The following is a 22,515-nucleotide window of genomic DNA, read 5'->3' on the forward strand; positions in this document are numbered from 1 at the left end:
GAAATTTGTAAGAAAATGGCGACTATTAGCTCTTCGTTTCACGACATTTATTCGAAAGTCAGTGGCAACCCTGCCATATTCTGTCTCACTGGTTTTGAGACGTTAAACCCCACCAATTATTATATTTAGTCTCACAATAGCTGAACATAATTACCTTAAGTCAGGCTTTTAACTAACTGGCGTGGTTGAGCGTGCTCTCAGTCACCGAGATTAAAGAAAAAAATCAAGCACAAGTTAGCGAGAGCAACTGCGAAGTCCACAGTGATGAATGCGCTTTTGTTATCTGCGGATAGCGAAATAACTGCCCTTTGCTCGCTACTGTTTTACAGGGTCACTGCCAAGGATTTCGCGCAACAATACTTCTTTTCGCAGCTCTTGGCGTAAAAAAAAACTATGCTCAAGGCAGGAGCACCTCTGAGTAGCTGTGCAAGGCGACCGCTGCGGATGCAAGATGGCGCAGCTCGAGCGCTACATCGCATGCGTCATTCTGGTGCTGGCCGGTAAGCACACGTTTGGCTTTAGCGATACTGTTACGTTGCTAGTTAATCCGTAATATTCTCGATGTGCTCAGGGTTTAGCACTTGGTGTAACTTGTGTCCCCTTATTACGGTCCCAAGAATAGCAGTCACAATCGATATTTTTATGAGACCAGTCCGTTACATGCATAACCACTGCCTCAAGCAAACCGCGCCCGAGTTTTTGGGAACCTTCCAGGTTATTTTGTAATCTTCTGATATGTTTTATCCTGTAACGAGAATAGCAGAGTTCATACTGGAACTAACGCGGCCACCAATTATTATGCTGGAATCTTTATGCCACAGGTATGAAAAGCCGACGTGCTTTACTGCTGATCAGATCACCGACGGCCGACGGCAGTGCTTGCCGCTATCTGTGCACAGCGTGTATTGCTCGTACTTTAACTTTTCATTTTCCGGTCACAAGTTCGCCCGTATAAAGAGTTTCTTCAACGCCACCGCCACGTGACAATATGTTCAGTAATAGCGTGCCTGCTGCAAGTCTTGTTAACGTAAAACTGTCTCAATAAGCAATGTTTGCTTTAGTTTTTCCGTCTACTCCACGCTCGTCAGGTAAGGCCAGACACCAGTGAACTAGAGGTATGAAACCGATGCAGTCGTTCATCATGCCACAGGTAAACGGTAGCTTTTCATCTGGCACTCAGCTAGGGCAACTGAGACTAAGTTAGGGCTTTCCTGAAAAATTTATAATACGTCACCTACGAGAAATTTCGGTGCTTCCAACCGCTGAATATTAAGGCTTAGAGGATCACCACGTTCTTCCTAACGAGTACTCTGTGCTGAGGTCTCGTTTTTTAACTGTAATCAACGACATCGTCGGTTTGCCTATTTGTTCTTGGCAGAGTAAATCCGCTGGCATATTCTGCGCTGGTAGGCTTTATTATTTGAAAGAAGACTCAGCTGATAATCCAAGCGAGTTCATTGATGTCGAAGTGTCTGGAAAGATTTCAAAACCCATATGGTGCGCCGCAGGCCATGAAATCTTATAGTTAAGCCCACATTCTTGTGCGGAGAGGCAAAAATATGTACCTAAAAATTAAAAAAAATGGAATGGCAGAGTACACTTTTGGATTTAAAAGTAAATCTTTCACGCTGTAAGCACTAGGCCAGCCGGAAATAGTGTTGCCACGTGCCACAGCGTGGAAATCTTAGCTATACTCGAGTGACATGAATAATTTCACCAGCGCTGGTTGACACCGCCTAGGTCCTAATTAACAGCAGCTCATTGTGTTTAAGTGAACTAAACAAACGTTGGGACCTTCAATTTCCAGCCAATAATACTCCGTATTCTGTCAGGTAAAACCAGATCAGTAGGTTGGCAGGCGGTGTCGTTTAAATCCGGATCATCATGTTTTCTTACTGATGACTCGACAGAAGTATATGTAGTTCAGATCCCGTTCAGCCAATAACATTAACCAATCAGAATGAATATACGCTTCACATGGTGCACGGCACCGATGCCTGGTATATACCAGGCGTTGGCATATATTAACGCGATAGCGTTAAAGAGCTCGTATCGCAGAAATTCCGCCGTCGGCGTCGGCACCGTTGGTTGTGAGCGAAAAATCATCATCTTGTCCGTGACCGAAAAATCGAAAAAGCTGCAAATAAAATAAATAATAAAAATATTGGGTCTGGTTGAGAATCGAACCCAGGCCGTCCTGCGTGGCAGTCAGGTGTTCTACCACACAGCCACGCCTCTGCTTGGAGCTGCACTGAAAGTAACTTTCATGCTTCCCGAAAATACGCGGCCCGTATACAGGTGTCACAGTACGATATTCAATATCGCAGTAATATTGCGTAGTACAAGCGTACATTGCCATCGGGCGTCACACCATGTCATTATCATAACGACTTAGTGGTTTAAAGACAGCCACCCATTACAGAAGGCACATTACTGCGCGTATTCCTTTAAGACCACGTAGTGGGTGCATCGCAACTTCGAAAAAGTTTCTCGCGCATAATTGCTCCTGGTTTAAAGCATGCTACCCATTACATAAGGCACACACCTTAGTGCGCGCATTCTGTTAAACACTCGTAGTGTTCGAAGTGCGCACTAGGGGCAGTATATCCCTATCGCGTTCAACTCTTAAAGGCGAAGCTTAAGCGTCCCCCCAATTTTTTTTTGTATATGTTGGGACGCGCAAACATATGTTTGCGCGTCGCGGTAGAAATTATATTTTTTTTCTTTTTTTTCTCATTGCGCGGATGATGCTTATAAAATCATTGGCGCAGCCACGTCGCGACGTCCGTGTAAACCGAGGAGGGGGACATTGAGCAAGAATAATATTCGTCTACAATAGGCAGAGACAATGAACCGAAGCTACGGAAACTGCCGCACGCTGGCCTCTCAAGCATGGCCAACGGCTTGAAGATAATAGAACACGTGTGTCTTTGCCAAGAAAAAACAGTGAATTTCTTGCGAGAACACACACCCTTCCAATGACAGTCCTGAATTTCTCGCTAAGAACAATTATCAGTACGTTCTCGGCATGCCCACATGTGTTCGGACGCAGTAAATGGGCTGAAAGGGCTCGCAGCGCTTCGATCGTAGAAATATAATTATATACCTCGGACTAAGCACACACCAATTAGCGCAAACTGGCATGACACTCTTCCGGTTCTGTTGTTTCAAATTGTTTGTTATTTCTTCTACATACACGTGTGAAGTAAATACTAACCTGTTTGCATTGAAGATATAGCATCATTCGATAGCCGCTGCTTACAATGCACTTTGAGTCGCCATAAAGCCCAAGTGCGAACATTCGCACGTCCATTTATTCCAACTGTTTCAGAGCGGTTCTTGCATTGCGTTGACCTGAATCTTTGAATTTCAAGTATTCGTTCTTTCAATACCCCCTACTCTAATTTGCATTGACAAAGGGATGTATGCAAAGTCGTTGACAAATCTTGATTAATTTCAGAGCGACTCCCTTGCTGAATTCTTATAACGCTGTATGCTATTTTACGACTCTATCAAACCAGGGAAAACCGAATTTTTCTCACAAATCATAACGAGAGAAAGAAACTACAGATTTCTAAAATTAGTCATTCTGTATATAATATACAGGGTTTCCTTGGTCGTTGTCTAGCTCTTCTAAACCGCAACGAACGCGCGGCGACGTGCTCACTTGGAAACCTTGCGTACAACGTAACAGCAAAGCGCACACAGCGCATATGACACATGAATAGCTTACAGCGTTACCTCGAATACAATAGCCTCAAGCATCGAACCGTAAGCCACGCTAGCAGCGCGTTCATGGGGGAGCCTTCAAGAGAAATAGAGTGCTGCTACTACGTATTGTGGTGGAACAGGACCGAGCAAAGTGCTTAGGTCGACTTCTGATGGAAGTCAAAAGCTGGAAGAAGAAACGGAAGGCCACGCAGCCAATGGCTTCCTTAAGACGTTGTTTGCTTCCACGCTTCGGTCGTTTTGGACTCCGCGACATCAGACACGTTAGAAGGGACTTAATGCCCAGCTTCCGTGATTTTTCCACACTCAGTAGATGTCATTGAAACTGGCTCTGTGCGTTATCCTGCACACTTCGGTCGTTTGTGCAAAACAACAGGTTTCGTAGATGCGCGTGATTCTTACAAATGAATTTCTTACGACTGAATGCATGGTAAGATGGCAGCGATATGACCGCTTCGCAGAGAAGAAAAAATCTTCCAGATCTTTTTTAAATTAGTCACAGCTGGAAATATTTCTGACGTCATGCAAGAGAAAAAGGTTGCGCCGATATTTTCATGGGGCTTATGCTTGCAGGGTGGCGAAATGTGAAAGCTGAAAATGGTTAAACCTAACAAAAAATGTATGAAATATTGCCCCAAATTTATGTCACCAGTTGATTCCCGCTGTTGCTTTTTTTTTTCATTCACTGTGCCTTTGCAGTTCCGGCTCCCTCTCATTACAGCTATCTAATACACGCTAATCACCTAATGACGCAATGCTTCATATTCTCACCAACAGGCATCTCCTGCGTTGAGTCCCGAAAAGACTACCATCCACACCTATGCAGCGGATTCTTCATTGGGGTAAGTGCAATTGAACATTCTGCGGCTACCGGCGGCAAAGTCATAGTACTGCTATTCGTTTGCGCTAGTTGGTAAATCCTATGGTATAGTGTCATATTTTTGCACGTTCTGCTATAGGTCTGCTCATTGTGCCTTGCTCATTCAGAGTTTCAGCAAATTCTATACGAGAGCACGGAGGCATAGGGATATTTGATGAATTGGTCATTCACCTATTGGCATCCCTTCTTCCGGACACTCGTCTGTCCCCATGCTGAAAAATATCAAATACAACTTACCTTTCATCGCATGTTATTCCTACCATCGGCGCCTTCGTGCATAGTACGAGTACTTTATTTTATTTTTGCCATACGTTACAGAAACATTTAGTAAGTTTTCAGTAAGTGTAGATTATGATAGGCAAAGCGAGAAAGCCAAAGCTCACAACAAAAAAAGACAAAGAATATATGTGTAGCCGTATTACACTGAACTACAATCTTATTACAGGTTTTTAAACACAAACAATTAGACACTGATGCAATAGACAATAGCGAAACATGTACATTGCTTCGCTGGTCACCCGCCTTCATCGAGTGTACATGTGCGCGTAACATTGCGCAGCACTTGCCTAAGATTCAACGGCTAAGAGCCAACGCTGCTGATATCCATGACGCGGGTTCAATTCCTATAGCCATGGCGTCCGCATTTCGATGGAGGACATGCAAAAATACTTGTGCATTTGTACTTACATGCAAGTTATAGAACCCACGGGCGTTAAAATTTATTAGTAGTGCCCTACTATGGTCTTCCTTCAAAACATAGCATGATTTCGTACGTAAAATGCTGAAATTTAATTCATTTTTTTCGGCATTGCTCTTTTGATGATTGTGTCAGTTTTATTGAAAATCGCTAAATGTAGCTAAATTGTCGGAGTCTCACTGACATTTTGTCTATAATTTTCAGCCGCAACCACAGAATCCATGCGGATACCTCTGCTACACATTTGAGGGAGTCTTTCAAGGAATATTGTCAGATGGCGCACGCTGCCGGGTAAGTTCCGAGCAATTTACATAGTCTCGTTCCGAAGTATTCCGCATCAGGGAAGGCGTACTGTGCGGTGGTAAACAGCAAATGGGTTAGCTAATACTATGTAAATTTCAAATATCTACTAAGAAGTCCGGCGGTGCATCTCATAATAGAAATAAACTAGCCATTTAATTACAGCAAGGGAAAATGTATTCTGCATGCGTAAAGTCAAAAAATATGCTTAACAAAAATATTTATTTTCATGGTATTAGCCTAGTGTGATGAAAAATACCTATGCTCTATTGTGATATACAAAAACATAGCACATATATACAGGAATATTCCCATTATTGCCGCGCCTTATTGTCATATTGTCGCTTTAGGATATGATATCCCAGCAACAAAAAAAAATTAAAAATACTTTGCGCATTGTGTAAGTGAAAGGAACAATATTAAACGCATTAACTAGCGGAACGACTATAATTGCTTGCTGAAAAATTTCAGCCTCTTGTGATTTGGCTCATCAAAATATCCTGTGATGAATCAGGCCAAGTGCAGAGCACAAAAAATGCACAAGCCTACGCTTGAGAACGGTATTAACTACGTTTTGCGCATTACAAAGTGATCGTTATCAGCGATTAACTGGCGCAGTCAGTGGTAAAAGAGGCTTAAAAATGACGCCTTTATTTGGTAGATCAAGAAGATAACGGTGTCTTATCGCCTGACATATCACTCAAACAACAATAATTTCCTTAAATATCAGCAGTAATAGAGTTACTTTGACACATATTTATCTAATATGTTACAGCAGTTTTGCTTATTTTGCGGACAGCATGGTACTGAATGCCCACCGGTAATCTGCATGCCTGTTTTTTGCATAATAATTTCCAAGAAATCACGACATTAGCGCTGTGCCTGTCTTGGCATAAAGAAATGTATACAGGGTGTCCCAGCTATCACGCAGCACGATTTTAAAAAAAAGGAACGGCGTTACGCGAATCAAACCTACAGCATATTGTTCCTAGTACACTAGAGTAGCCACTGCAATTTTTTTCGTTAATGAGGTTTAATTAATTAGTCATAATTATATTTCTAACTCGACAAGTACTCGCCTAATAGTCAAAATGTCAATGAGGCGTATGTAGGCATGTTCAAATGGCATCTAACTGCGCTACTTTCAACAACGTGCTAATTGCGCGCTCATTTTTTCCGCTTGATCGAGAAAGCCCGCGAAATATGAAAAGTGACACGTGACTAGAGTGTTGCGCGCGTTGGGAACCAGCGCCCTCAAACGGGCTCCCTATGAGGTAGACAGTATCAAGGAAAAAATGCAGAAAAAAAAACGCATCGCCCTATCTGCCACTCCCCGGCCTAGAAACGCACCGCTTGGCTTTACAGAGTCAGGCCGTAATCAGAACACCTGCCGCGTTATCAATGAGAACAGTCGGCCGTGAGATATGGATGATTGCGGCGTACTATCGAACGGATTGAATCCCAGCGAAATTGCACGCATATCGCTGGCGCCCGACCTGTACCCTTACCAAATGCGGAACGCTGTCTTTCGCAACAGGCGACAGGCAAAGCGGTTGTTTCAGTAAGCTTATTTGAGGGCGCTGGTTTCCTTTGCGGGTGGGAGCGTAGTCACGTGTTATTTTTCATATTTAGCGGGCTTTCTTTATCAGCCGGAAAAAATGAGCGCGCAATTAGCACGTTGTTGAAAGTAGCGCAGTTAAATGCCATTTGAACATGTCTACATACGCCTCATTGACATTTTGACAATTAGGCGAGTACTTCTCGAGTTAGAAATATAATTATGACTAATTAATGAAACCTCATTAACGAAAAAAATAGCAGTGGCTACTCTAGTGTACTAGGAACAATATGCTGTAGGTTTGATTCGCGTAACGCCGTTCCTCTTTTTTTAAATCGTGCTGCGTGATAGCGGGGACACCCTGTATAAATCATAAGCGCTAGAGTAATCAACGAGTTTGTTTCATTAGTTTTCTTACATATTAGGTGAGCTATGTGTCAAGTTATGGAAGCCAATTTGCTTTTCTGTTTCACCTTGCTTTCAGCCTTCGCCGTTCTTCGGTCGTCACGGACGATGCTATAGAGGAGAGTGCATCGTTCAGAGTAAGCATAGCTACGTCACTGATAACACATTTAGCTGGCGTTCCTTTCACGCTTTTGCAAAATTGCTGGGGCCTAACTGACAAACATTTTTTTTAATCTTTTGTAAGCAAGAATTCCCACTGGCGGACCACCTACGCTCATATGTGACATCGTGATTGGCTTGAATTTTCTCTTATGAACAATCTAGCTTACACTCTAAGGAAAATAGAGTCGTATGACTCTTCTCTGAGTCCTGCACACGTATATGACTTCTTCAAAGAGGCACGTGAACTCTCTTTGGAGATCAGTATACTCTCGTCGGAGGGTTGTGGGACCCAGAAGGGAGTTAACGTGTCACTTTAAAGAGAGTCATATATGTGGCACGTCAGTACTCGCCGAATAGAGTAACGCATACTCCTTTTTTTTTTTTTAGAGTGTAAGAACTTTTTGTGAATACGGATCGTAACCTGTAAAGATCAGAACATGATGCGTATCTCCTCAAAGGTGTACCAGAGATGTTACTGCGGCGCAGGCCAGTAGCCAGGAATTTTCTTTGGGGGAGGGGGGGGGGGCGCACTTGCTGAAAGCCCTGAAAAACACCTTTTTTATTATTTTTTAGGTAAAACACCCCCCGCCATCAGAATTTCGGGAGGGCCCGGGCCCCTAGGTACACCCCCTTTCCCCGCCGTGGCTACGAGCCCGCTGCGCCGGCTTTGTTACAAACGCATATGTTCTCGAATCAGCCATGAGTGAAGCTCACTTTGAGCACGGTTGCTTGAATGCAGCAGAGACCCGGTGCACGATTTGTTGTCGATATCACATTTACGAACTTGGCTTCACTGAAAAGGCAAGAACTAAAATGCAGCCGAATTTTAGTTCTTGCAACCGAAAGGCAGTGTAGAGCACCCCGGAAAAAACTAGAGCAAAATCGCATCGCAAGATAACGCTTTCTTACTGGAAAGGGAAGTAATAACAGAACTTTGTGTGGCACCGAAACGTTAGAACATTGCAGATGATTCGTAACCTAATTGTAAGTGGTCATTTAGGGAAAAAAGGCCATGATATGCTTACGCACTATCAAATGATTCTTCAAATTGCTGCACAATTTTATAGCACGTATTCGATCACCTGCAGCTCTATGCAGCAAAGAACTGTAAGGTCACGGCCTCACGACAAATTGCATTTCACAACAAAGACCAGTTACCCTGTATTGTTTATATGGTCACGCTTGCCGCAATGTACACTAACCTCTGAAATTTAGCACAGTAGCGGCGCTGCACCGCGACATCCACATCAGGCTATTTCGACATGACCGTGCAAATGGTAAGTGGTTGACAAATAGCAGCTACTGCTGTCTCGTTTAAATGCGCCAGCGGAAGGAAGAGCCGCAAAAATATTCCCGGCGTGCATTGGCTCCCGAACACACTCCTCTGAACTGAAACTTCAATAGTCACACAGACGTATATTTGTACTGGAGAATTGACCGATCATGTATTTTTTTTTACTTCAGAAGGCAACGGACACTTGCCCGTCCTTACACGATATTATCTACCACAGCAAGCTCTGTAATATCAAATGATTTTTCTCGCCGGTTATAATCCTCAAGAGCAGTATATTCTCAATGCGACGTTAACTTCTCTTTCAGGGCCAAAAATACGACAATGCGACGACGTTTACCGAGGGGTAAGTCTATTCATACTCCGGTTGAAAGAGTTAGTGAAACCTTATGCAGTAGAGATGAATATGATGAGGTGTGCGCGCACACTGGCAACAAAATAATCAACCTTAGGTTTTGTCAATAGTGGCGGTTCACAGAAAGAGAATATTGCGCTAACATATATATGGCACTCATTTCTGGGCACATCACTTCATTTTCTATTATCTGCTAGACACAAACGCTATTTATAGGTGATTTATAGTCACATATTCACGCTCATCATCTAATAAGAAGCCACCAGCAGGCCTAAACAAAATGCTTGGTGGTTGCCTGCAACCGCAGTGAAGCATTTTGTTTGCTTCCTTCCCTATCTCTTTATAGAATACAGCGCGTTGCTTCAGTCATCGAATATAATATGGCATTGTGTTAACATGCGTATATTTAGGCGATGCTGCTCATACAAATAAATTGTTTCAAAAACATTGCTACATCTTAAGGTACACTTTGCTTCCCTTACTATGCAAACATCAAACGTATAGGGTGTGCGAATTTTCAGAACGTTTTAACCAGCTCAACCGCAGTAATAGTGATCTCAGCTTGGACGCAAGGCTTACAGAAAACTCCAAGGTATTTGAGCCAACATCGATTTTAAACGTGGGCACTGTGCGCTCCTGTCTTTCAGTCAATGTGTCTGAGATAAAAAAAAATGAGCTGTATAAAGGCTGATCAATTAGGACACATTAGTGCAACATTTAAAGGGCACTTCATCATGAGTATAAAAGACCATCGAACAAGAACACAGCTGGTGCTGCAAACAACAAAAGCTGTTTCTTCGCCGAGCCTCGTCCAAATCAAAAAGGTTGTCATAGCAACAATGTATCGGTACTTAAAGTTCGCTGTACGGGTCTATAGATTTGTGTTAAAACCAAGTATCTTTCAGAAGAGCACTGAGTTGATAGAACGACCGATAACTGGGCACGTAATTGAATACAACAGAAAGCTTTGTGAGCGGATCAATGTTTCTGAATGCTATTCAAGGCTTATCTCACCTTTTTATAACGACAAGACCACATGTACAGGCCAGGAAGTCCCGCCGTTGTAAGTCAACATTCAGTACTATGTGGGCACAAGTAGAAAAGTTTCACTACGATTCTATTTGTGATAAACCGACACTTGACAGATCACTACAGGCAGAGTGTTCAATAATACGACGACGTTTGCTATCCGTACAATATGACATTTCTCTCTATCTCCAAGTGCGCAGGTCCTGGGCCACACTACACCTTGTACGTTTTATCTATTACACCGCTCATTAGCATGTGCCGACATGATACGGTAGGACAGAAGCCCGCTGGACTTGGCTGGACGCTACAGTCCCCGAAAAAAGATGACCGCCGCACAAGATTCAGGGCCCTAATGCAATTGGACCTATTAAGGCTGGACGCTTACAATTTAATGGACAACCGGCGCTATGCACAGTGCGGTGTGGGGTGGAGTGTGCGGACATGCAATGTACCCATTTTAAGATTGCGGCTACATATCATCGTCTCCAACTAATCTGCTTCGCCGGTAGCCATGTACCGAGTTCTTTTGTTCTTTTGTACCGAGTATAACATTTAACATCACTAAAAATACTTCAGTTGCCTAGGACAGCAAGCGCGGTTCGCCCGTGCATTTCAGTGGTAATCATTTGACCGAAAAGGTCGTTTATTTCTCTAAAACTTGCCTTTTCTCTATTTATTGCTTTAGTCTGGGTACGCACCCTCCTGTCGTTATCGCTGCGTTGACCCGTTCGGACAACTCGTAATAAGGCCATACCAACTCGGAACACCCTGTCTGGTAAGTTCTTTCTTTGGTTTAACATAAATGTGTATTTTTTTTTAATTTAGAATGCATGAAACGAATGCATTTTTGTTGGACTCAAAACAGCCAAAATCCACCGCTTACTTCGCGTTGAGACGACAGACAGCACGAAAACCGCTTCGCTCTCTGGAGCGACCTTGTTCCCTTAGACCAGGGTTTGGTAGAGTTACGCGAGATTGGATCCACAAGACTTAGCCGTCTAGCCTTCCTTCGTACAAAATACACTCCAATTTGTTGCTATCGCATTCATTGCTTCACCCCTGTGGCGAAGCAGTGTCTTTTTTCCAAGTCCTTGTAACGCTACGTGAGATGTCGTCACAGTTTAATGTTCAAGCCATGAATGACAGGATTCCTTGTGCGCTTCTGTTGGTAAAGTATTATGCGAGCTAAATGCTAAGAAAGCCTGCTTTATGCATACTTCATGGGGAGACGTAACGTATGACGGCACTCGTTGGATGTCCTCTAAGGGCTCAGCAGTCGCGCCTACCGGTCAGTAAAGCAATTGGACAACCAGTGCTAAATTCGCCGTTGTGAACGTTGCCAGCGTAGCTTTTTTTACGTTTCTGGAAATAGTCGTTCGCTGTTCTGATGACTCATGTCGAGTATTTCATTGAAATCAGTGGCGTTCCCCTTTTGGATTGCGATTAAGTAGTCTGATTGCAATACTTAATTTTCCCATCGCTACCGCGGCTCGTTTTCAAGTGTCTTTTCTTTGCGGTAAGAGTATTCGAGGGACAACTGGTATTCTCTACATCTCTATGTTTAAGGAGTTCAAAACGCGATTCGTGAACAACCCCGATAACACTACAAACATGACATTATGGCTTTTTACACATTTACAGAATTTGAATCGGAAGAAACGACCTGTCGGTGCTGCGGGCGTGTGCAAGGCTGGGCAATGCATTGAATACGATGACTTAGGTGAGTTATCGCTTAATTTCGGATATCGCCGGTTAACAGGGGCGTCAGTTCCGGGGAGGAAGGAGGATATTAGTACCTTAGCAGCTGTAATGGTGGGCACAGTTTTTTTTAAGGCAAAAGCCTTATATACCTCACCAAATGGGAAAAGAAACCGTCGGCGTAGTAGTGGTCGTTGCCTACAGGAATAGCCGTAAATATCTGACCATCTGATTGTTCCTCTGTTAGAACTCGAAGGCGAGAGCCGTCCGCTGCGGTCACCATCATCAAAATCATAATCACCATCATCGATGAAGATGATGACGACAATTATCATCATCATCTATAGTGTATCTCAAGGAGGACTCGAAGGCGAGAGCCACCCGGTGCGGTAACCATCATTGAAGAAGAATAAGCTGATGATTATGATTATGATTATGATTATGATTATGATTATGGTTATGATTATGATAATGGCCGCACTGGATGGCTCTCGCCTCGAGTCTCCTTAGGCAAAAGACCACGTGAGTGTATTTCCTAGACATGCACTATAAATCTGGAATGATCCATGCACAGATTGTTATCCTTGCACAGAAGGATTCTTGCAGAGCGAAGCTTGCTTAAGAGTTGGATATTTTGATGGCGGTGGCGTTGCACGCGAGAGTCCCGGTGCCGGCGAGTATACAAGAATACGGCCCCCCGAAAGTGCGCCGGTCGCATGCGTATTCGTATGCGCCGTTTGGCAATATTTCATGATCTCTCGATCGAGGGCTTGTAGGCGATCACTCGTTGCTGGTATGGCGTTCTGATCTTTTATCGATGTCACCTGTCATTTCGCATTGCTCAATTTCACTCTTGCATGCATATGAACGCATGGCCACCATTGTTTGCCTGTAGCAACTGAAGTGCTGCGCTGCTAAGGACGTGGATGGCTCTCGGGCATGGAGGAAGGAAAACGTTTGGAGGGAGCATTGCGCAGAACCTGCGAACTGATTAGCGCTTACATTTTGCACTGAGGAGGGGAAATTTTGATAGTCGTAACGTGGAACATGCGAGCAACTTAACGTGGAAGATGCTGTTGGGCGGCAAGAATAACTTAAGGTGACGAGTCTGCATTGTGTCTAAAGAACGCAGATGTAAAGGCAACGATCCTAGGGAGAGCAAGTAACCAACGCCATCGAATAAAATTGATCAAAAAGCCTGCGTTTTTCAGAAAAAGCTTCCGATACTCTCATTATAAGCCTTAAAATAACGGTACAATGGCTAGAGGAGTCTTCTACCTATATATGAAACGCTCATATTCAAAGGCAAAATCCAAACACTGTTAGCATTGCGGAAAACTAGATCACCGAGCTGCTTTAAAAATGCTATGAAAACATACTTGCTTCCTACTACGACTGAATTCAGTGCTAGCAGGTCTACTCTTCGCACGTGTCGTTTCCGTTGAGTGCTGTCTGCATAATTATTCTTTTGGTTTTTCACTTTTTTCAGTGTCACATTGCGCTTGTAAACATTTGTGAGTTATTACAAATCTGATTAACGTGGACCACCCTACTGAAACGTTCCGTATGCCATTCCAATAATTCCATATGTTTCCATACGGAATCTGTATGTTTTCCGTATATTTTTCCGTATATTTTCCGTATGTTTTCCATATATTTCCGTAAGATTCTTGCGGAGACATACGGAATTATTGGAATGGCATACGGAACGTTTCAGTAGGGCAAACTCTCATTTCCTAGAAGCTGCGTTATATTATTCACGTTTATTTAACCTGTACTACTATTTGTATTTGTAATTCGCTCGCGCAAATTTTATGTATGCCCTTGTGTTCTTTGCTGCCTCACCGTTAGATCAAATGCATGGGTGACAAGGTTTCAGTCAGGCAGATAATGTTCTGCCTTTAGCCCTGCCATCCAAGACCCGCTCTGTGTTGAAATGTTTACAAATAAATAATCCTAGTGAAACACTCATCTATCAGAGTATTTAATGGTTCTAACGTTCCTCTCCAGGTTGATATATCATTTGGAAAAAGTAAAGAACCTGAACGACGAGTAATAAAGAACGCCTTCGATGCCTAATTTTTTGAAGTCGAAATCTGTTACCTGCATTGGTCGGGCCGCCAATCGCGATTTGTTGCCGAAACTGAGCATCTGTGATGGAGTCACCTTAAGTTAATATGTATGCCAGCAAATGCGTTACGAATTTGCTTCCTCTTTAACTCTATCGTGTTCCGGTTTCCTTTCGATGCAAGTGTACCGTCGCAACGGAAAGAGATTACCACAAGTTGCTTGTGGCCCGAGCGGTGACATAGCAATAGGTGGCGCTGTTTTCCTCCAGCGCGCTCGTAGCGAGAGTGCCAAGCAGATCCCATTCTTTCATGCAGGGGTGGCCGGCAGAAAGCAGTGCATCTTAAAACCCGCCTGTTAGATTACATAGCATGGCCCCGCCGCGGTGGTCTAGTGGTTATGGCGCTCGACTGCTGACCCGAAGGTCGCGGGATCGAATCCCGGCCGCGGCGGCTGCATTTTTGATGGAGGCGGAAATGTTTGAGGCCCGCGTACTTAGATTTAGGTGCGCGTTAACGACCCCAGGTAGTCTAAATTTCCGGAGTCCTCCACTACGGCCTCTCTCATAGTCATATCGTGGTTTTGGGACGTTAAACCCCAAATATTATATTAGATTACATAGCATGCATTGCTTCACGGCAGAATCATGCGCTGTCCTGGCTGCGCAGCACATGAACTTGTTTTGTAATGTATTTCGTTTGTTTATTTCTTTTAGATGGCGTTGCGAGCAGCTGTTCCTTTTTATCTCAGTTTCAACCAACGATTTGCTAAACGAGCTTTCGGAACGCGGGCGTTACGACGGGTCCGTTTCTGCCGGCCACCCCCGCTAGAGAAAATGGAATGTGCTTGACGCTCTCGCTATCGACGCACCATGTGTCTCGATTTCGCCGCTCGGACCACAAGTCAGTTGAGCTAATCTTCTTTGAATAATGACTGTGCATTATTGGTTCATTTATCTGTCGATGTTCGCGGCGTGTTGCCCATTTCAGCTCCACGCGTGGCATATTTCTCAAAGCTGATCAATACGCGTGAACAAACCTGATGCTTATTCCTAGTCTCAGCAGGCGAGCTTAAGAAAATGTGCTCAAACTTACGCGTGCAGGCGTAAAAACTTGAACAGCGTTTACAATTGTGATGTCGTACATTGTTATTTAAAATATTGTAGCGCTACATTTGACGAGAAGAAAACATAGTATAGACGGGTTCACTGTTAAAGGGAACACTTGCGTGCGGGGCATGTTTGGATTTTGCTCTCTTGCAAAAGCATAGGGGCTTAGATTTGCATAAGACTAAGGGTGGTTGACAGTTCCGCCTCTTCTTGACAGACTCGTGCAGTGCATGAGCAATGTTTCCCTGTCCACTTGGTGTTAGAGGGCCAGCAAAATGTAAGGCGCTCATTGGAGTGTTCCCTTTAACAGTGGACCGTACTGTACACACAGGGCGGGCGCTGACTCCAACTACTTTTATTGAAATAACACGCTTTGCATTTTATAGCAAACAATTTTTGCACAACTTTCTTTACTGCGCAGAGGTGAGGAGCCGTTGGGTTATGGAGAATGTCTTCCAATACAAGTACCACCGATGTCTTGCCAAGAAACAGGTCACTGTAAGTTGCCGTTTTCTTTATACTTGACCGATGTTTCGTAATCACGCTGTGACGCTTGGTCTCACTCTTTCATGAATTTAAAAAGGTGGGAGGCTTGTTGATACGTAACGGCAGTTGTACCGAAATGTTTCGTGCGGTACTACAGTGTGTCCGTTAAGTCATGGTGCGATTATGACCGGTCACAGGAAAGCAACAAAACAAAATAGAAATGTGAAATATTCACCAAATGAAAGGAAAACTCTCCAAGTTTCCGTAATACGTTGAGCAGCGGTGTGCGCACATTTCATTTCATTTCATTTAGTGATACTGTCAGCCCTTTTAACGGGCTATTACAGGAGTGGAATGGAATCATATTAAACAGAAATGTGCGTTATCACATAGGTGATAACGCAGCACCACGAAGTGCGCAGCTGTGGATCAGCCCACGCCCACGCCAGTCGAGATGTGTACGGTACACAGGAAAGTATGTTCTCTGGGTCTGGTTTTCTAAATTCGAATGCGTGAGAAAAGTGAAACGTGAATGTCATCGCGTGTACACCAAAGAACCACTGCGTGTATTTGGTGAAGATTTCACATTTCTATCTTGTTTTGTTTATTTCATGTGGCCAGTCAAAGGTGCATCGTGGTTTTACGGACACGCTGTAAAACAACCAAAAGCACTTAAACGATAACGAAGACAAAAATATACCCGTGAAAGCATCTAAGACGCAGGGAGAAGAGTGACAAAACAAGCCCGTTGTTAAACGCAAAAATGGAAACAAAAGACGGCTGTTATGCTACAAGATCAAATGCAGTAGGCACGCGAATATTACCACAGTGAAAATAAAAATTCACTTGAACTACCATCCAACATATATCTAATGATTAAATATCTACTAGAATATCTCCTAGAACCCGGAGAGTCATTATATTTGTTTAGGTAGGACTACATAGGGCCCAAGTGCACTCTGTAATGGGATATTGTGCCTGCGTATGGTGTAGACACGTCAGCGGAAGATTTGCTACTCGCGATGTCACAGGTGCTCAACGATACAATGCTCAACTATACGCTCATTGTGCTGCACCGTATAATGCTCAGATTACGCTTTTTTTCTTTATACAACGCAATTGTGTGTTTGGGGGGGGGGGGGGGTAACAAGCGGACTTGGGGCGTAAGAGGTCTAGAAACAAGTCCAGTGCGTGGTCGATCTCGAAGGTTCCAGAAAAGCCCCGCAGAATTTCGGTGTTACTCATTAAAGACGACTTTGTGCAATCAATACGTTAGCAGCGAAGGCCCATAGGACACTTCGCGTTCGACGATTAGCAGCAAATGGCTGTCGGTGGTTTTAAAATAGGCGACCAAGCTGCAGCGGACATAAGGGGAGGGGGAAGGGGTTGAGCAAATGGATGTTGTTGCATTAGTCAGTGTGTCTGTTATCGGGTTTATATATAATATACAAGAAATGCAGCATGGTAAAAGAAACGCAAACCATATGCTGCGGAGTGGCCACTTTTCATTTTCCTCAGCAAATTTACTTGCGTCGTATTTCCCGACAACTTGCTACGAGGTGAAGTCGAAGCGCATACCAAAATATTGCCAATCGTGGGACACAAGTTCAAAATCTAGAGGTTGTCCGAGTGAGAACTCGAGATGCTTTTGTCAGACCCCTAATTATGTGGCTTCCAATGATGGTCGAGGCCTCAAATTAGGCGTTTGCGCCTTAATCATGCTCACTTTACGCGTGCTAGCGGAAACTAAAACAAAAGAACGTGTTTTATCTGACCTGCTTGTTCGCATTTGAATTGTATATGCCTGTACTTCTTACACTCATGCGTTTGTTAGTCTCTCTTTTTAACCCGAAAGTGTTTTATGCCGGGGTCCACCACGGCTTTACTGACGTATTTCCGTCACGTATATGACGTTGTAAAATATGCACTAACAGATGGAAAAGAAAGAAACTACAAGAAAACAAGCTTCGTTGCCGGGAGTCGAACCTACGACCCCTCGCTCCGCAGTGCGCGCCGAGAAACCACTCGGCCACAGAGCGTACGTTCTTCAGCTTACTAACGGCGAGCTATTTATACACACCATTTATAGTTGGCGGTACTCAGAGCTTAGTGGATTCAGCGCGTTGTTTTTATCACCAGCGAGATGTCGCGAAGGGCGCAGAGGGCGCGCTTTAAAGGTCGTAGCCCCGCGCGTTGCCATGCGAGAGCGCCTCTAAAGGGGGTGTCTCTTGTGCGCGCGCGCTTATCTCGTGATGGGGGCGGTTTGTACGCCTTGTGCTTTGACCGCAAGTTTCCGTTGACGTTACAAAGAGCACGAAGGCCACTTCACTAGCTGCAGCGGCCGCGTTTCAGAAAGGAGCACGCTGCTCACACACAAAGTAACAATTGTGACAGTTGTTAGTTCGCGCTCGTGCAGTGTATGTTCTTCTCGTGCGTCCATTCTGCTTTAAAGCGCGCTGTAAGTTTCGAGCTGCTTGCCGTTCTACGCGTGACATTCCAATTTCTTGCTATAGCATTCATTCCTTCGCCCATTGTGCCGAAGGAATGCACAATAAACACACAACTACCCCTGTGAAGACATGTTTCACTTTCGTGTTATATCGATTCCTATGAAAGGGGGATCAGCCATGTTTTCTTTTTTAATTGCAGAAAAATTACCTCTGGGATTGCCATCACTACTGCAAGAGGAACAAGGTGTGGTACTTCGGCGTGTATCAAGACGGCAGCAGATGCTTGGTAAGCGAGTCGACCACTCTGAGCGCTGCGGGGACCCGGAAGGTCATGGAAGTCTCTTTAAAGGGAAAAGGTTTCATCCATCTGTTTGTAGCACGAAGTTTTTTTTCTCATCCATCTGTTTGTAGTGCAACATCTTCCTTGTACGAAATTCTCCTGCTGCGTCATTATATGAAGGAAGCTGTGTAATTAGCAATGGTAGATAGTGAGCGTTCGTGACGTCACTTTCTCGTGAAAGGGCAAGTGGTAGCCCCCCCCCCCCTCCTTTCCTCCGAATTCTTCCACTGAGGCGCGGAAGGGGGGAGGTTTACGCATACCTCAGCAGCCCTAATTAGAAGTTGCGTTTTGTTCTAGACACGTTGAAAAATGCTGTCAGTAGCCTCGCACCGACAAACTTCCAAAGTTTCGTCGCCCCAGCGGCGCACTTCTGTCTTATATGCCTCATTAAACGGAGAAAGTCACATTCGGCGACCGCATTATTGCTACCAGAACAAGAAGAAACGTCACATGTACACGAAGACTGGATACAAGAACATCTGGAGACAAGAATATCCCATGCGACGTTCGCGCCTCCAGTCTTGTAAACCTTGCAGCGCTGTTTATTCCATTATTGAACCCTGACTTCCGTTTATCTCTCTATTAATATCAGATGCGAAGCATCTCTTGCTCGGGGGTATGTCCCGCGGCGTGGGCGTCCGCACTCACACTACGCATGCGCAACTCTCCTCCTTCCCTCTCTCCAATAGCTGCGCGTTGCTCTCTCCACTTCTCTTCCAGCACCTGCTTGCGCTGCTCCTGCGTTCTCGCTTCTGCTCTCGCGGCGCATGCGCTACTCTCCTGCTCTAGTGTCCTCTCCTTCAAGTGGTAGAGCGCTGCGCGCGTTCAGTCCAGTGCTTGCTTCGGTTGACTCCTCTTAAAGGAGGGCTCGACATGCCGAAATTCTCTCCTGCGCAACGCCGCGATGAGCGCCAGCACATGCGCGTCCCCTCCCCCTCTCTCTCCTCTCCTACGCTGCCCCCCTCTCGCGCGCCTGTCTACAGCGTTCCCGCTCACCCTGTGAGAATTAACGGCCAGGCTAGAGGAAGGCACGACGCGCGTAGTGTCCCTCTTCGCGTTCTACGACGCGAGGTCGTAGCATGCCCAACGAACGCCAACGGAACGCGATCGTGCAAGTGCTCCGGCTTCGCATGCGCTCATGGTCCCCTTTAGCGGAGATGCTCTAATTTTTTTAAAGACGATAGTCTTCTTGGGAACTTAAACGCAGAGATTTTGGTCTGTCTTTCTGTCTTTCTGTTGTCTGCACGTCCCTCGATTCAGCACTCGGACCAAAGTTGAACCACTTTGCCAAGGGCCAGCCATCGTGAACGGCTGACTAGGTTCATACTTGTTGTACATTGTTGATCAAAAAGCAAATTACGCACATCTGAGGCGCAACATCACTAGGGTAATTATTAGGTGGTGTGTTCCTTTAATAGAAAATACATAGATACGTAATTCTAGAGACCCTAGTTTGTTAAGCTGCGCTGAGAATGCGACTGCGCCGAAACTTGGTTTCCTCTGTGCCCTGTGCACGAGCTCATTGTTGTGTTTCGGTTTCGGTTCAGTATTGCACTGTACGAATGCCATGGGGCGCCGCTCTGGCATTCTTGCTTTACCCAGGCGACGTGAATATAAAAGAGTGTGTGGAGAGTACTCGTATAGTGCGGACGTTTCTTCTGCTTCGGCGCTTCGCGCCAAACCGCGTGTTCGGGCTGGCTGGCGTCCCCGCCGGTCGCGTTGGTCACCGCCGGTCTTCGCCTGCTGCTGCGCCAGGACTACCAGCCCGCAACACAGCATTCACGTTTCCCGACGTATTGCCAGATGGCGTTCATATCTCACGCAGCGCCTCTTCTATCGTCTTTAGACGACATTTGCAGCGAAGCACGCAGATACGCGGCCAATTTTTTAACCTCCTGCCTTTTTGGTAAGTGCGTAAGAGGTGTGGCATATAGGTTGTAGGACTGCTTGGCGTAGACGGTTGGGCTCTTTTCTGTACCGCGAGAGTGGACTGGGCCTTACTTAACAGACATATAAGGCCTTCTGTCATAAGCATCTTGGCATTTTTATGAAAAAACAATTCGCTCACGTGTACGGTCTTATCGGCCCCAGCGTTTCGCGTGGATCGTGTGTGCTCAGTAGGAACTTGTCGCGTACGCTATAGTGACACCGAGTCATTCAGCTCAAATCTCAATTTTACACTTTCGCGCGAATGCTGCTCTATTCCAAGCACCGCCGCGAGTCGAATGTCTTGAAGTTTTGCCACTTACACTCTTGTTAGACCTAAGTAGGTATGTACAAGGAGCCCATATTTCTTAATCATTTATTTTATTGATAAATGTTGTGGTCTAAGTCCGACCATAGCCGAATGGTGCGTATGCATAGGAAAGGTACATTGGCACAAAAAAAGAAAAATAGGGGAAACCAAAATCGTAAGGCAGTTTCAGCATGATACAGAGAAAATAAAATCAAATTCTCGTCAAAAGATACCCGGAGCGCACACTGACGACGGAGACAAAGAGAGAACAATACGACACAAGCGACGCAAGCGCTTTTTGGCCTACAAATTCGTCAGAGAGGTTGTTCCAGTCATTTATTGCGGGAGGAAAGATGGAATATTCAGAGGAATTGACTCTTTGGGTTAAAGGCGTGATCGTTTGGAATGTCATTTTGCAGTTGCTTAGCCTGGAGATAAAGAGAGGATATGGGATGTGTTAGTTTTGTAATGACCATTGGACATATTATGAAAGGAGTTATGTGCAAAAACATGGCCTTTTCTCGTAAACGTAGTGAAACCACCTGTTTTAATTAATTTGCTGACAGAACCGCAACCCTGTGTGTTACCAATGAATTATAGAGCCTTTTCCCTGTTTTCTTTGTATTTTCGAGTATTGAATTTTGTTAAAGTGTCCCAAATTCTTACGGTATATTTCAACACAGTTACGGACAATCTCTCGAATCAAATTTCGTCGAAGGCCCCTCTAGAAGCTTTGGTAATGCTTTATTTTAGCGATGTGCTTCATGCGCTGAGAGCTGACGTGAAACCAGCCTCTCCATCTAATGCACGCAAACTACTTTTCTTTCTATTATTATTATTTTTATTAGAACCCGGACACCCGCGCACCTGGCTTCTGCTGTCATGGAGTCTGCAATCCTACGGAATGCAAACGAAAGAAATAAAGAGACGTTTTCCTTGCCGCATCATAGGCGGCCCCTGAGAATACGAAGCTGTCATTTACTCTGTGATCTATTTTGGCAACAGCACCTTGCTGTGTATCTGTTCTAACGAAAGAGCCAGAGAAGGTCTTGGAGATGTGTATGAACTGCAAGCAAGTCAATAAGGGGCATGTGTGATTTCCTACCATACGCAGGTAAAAGCAGTTTAGCATATAAAACAGAAAATAAAAGCGAAGGATAACAGACTGACAGTGTCATTTCATCTGGAGGTGAATTGAGAAACGAGACTGTTGTTCAGAAAGGTCTAGAGACTTTAGCAACCCCAGCTATTTAGAAACTGATCTCTCAAGAATGGTTGGATAAGGGAGTACAAATAGCGAACGTGAGAAGCTAATCGAATACGAATCGAATTGCGATAACACCGAATGCAACAAGAATTGAACACTATTCGATTAGATTTTGAATATTAACGCGACCATTTTCAAAGCAGCCGTAGAATTCCAACGCATTGTCTCTGAATCACATATTCACGAACTGTAAGAAAGGAGCATTATTGTTACTCTTAAGCAGGAAAAATGCAGCATTCGTGTAAACAAAATCAAGTTCCTATACAACAGCGTCTATAACTTCAAGTTTCAAGTTTATTTCGCATTTTCCGTTTTTTTGCTGCAAAAAAAAAAAACAAAGAAAATTAAAGGGCAAGGAACAGAAAGCTGCACAACAGAAGCTTGACGGGGTTCCTGCCCCGTTGGTTTCACAACCAGAATACAGCATCTATATAGAGAAAAAATACAATCAATCTTC

General features: G+C 44.5%; 1 protein-coding gene across 1 annotated transcript; it reads left to right on the forward strand.

The window, feature by feature from the left end:
* Positions 1 to 363: 363 nt before the first annotated feature.
* Positions 364 to 21,755, forward strand: LOC119401226 (uncharacterized). The gene is made up of 10 exons (XM_037667907.2): positions 364 to 500; positions 4,507 to 4,571; positions 5,511 to 5,597; positions 7,649 to 7,706; positions 9,331 to 9,368; positions 11,092 to 11,181; positions 12,048 to 12,126; positions 15,701 to 15,777; positions 18,415 to 18,501; positions 21,640 to 21,755. The coding sequence occupies exons 1-10, from the start codon at positions 452 to 454 to the stop codon at positions 21,712 to 21,714; spliced, it is 705 nt and encodes a 234-aa protein (XP_037523835.1). The 5' UTR covers positions 364 to 451; the 3' UTR covers positions 21,715 to 21,755.
* Positions 21,756 to 22,515: the final 760 nt, after the last annotated feature.

Source organism: Rhipicephalus sanguineus, chromosome 8, assembly GCF_013339695.2.
Source record: "Rhipicephalus sanguineus isolate Rsan-2018 chromosome 8, BIME_Rsan_1.4, whole genome shotgun sequence".
Taxonomy (NCBI): domain Eukaryota; kingdom Metazoa; phylum Arthropoda; class Arachnida; order Ixodida; family Ixodidae; genus Rhipicephalus; species Rhipicephalus sanguineus.

Bases quoted from the DNA above. Each gene is read 5' to 3' on its own strand.
- LOC119401226 (XM_037667907.2), top strand. From the start codon at position 452: ATGGCGCAGCTCGAGCGCTACATCGCATGCGTCATTCTGGTGCTGGCC. The intron at 4,572-5,510 runs GTAAGTGCAATT...TATAATTTTCAG, and splicing joins GCAGCGGATTCTTCATTGGG to CCGCAACCACAGAATCCATG. The intron at 5,598-7,648 runs GTAAGTTCCGAG...CCTTGCTTTCAG, and splicing joins CAGATGGCGCACGCTGCCGG to CCTTCGCCGTTCTTCGGTCG.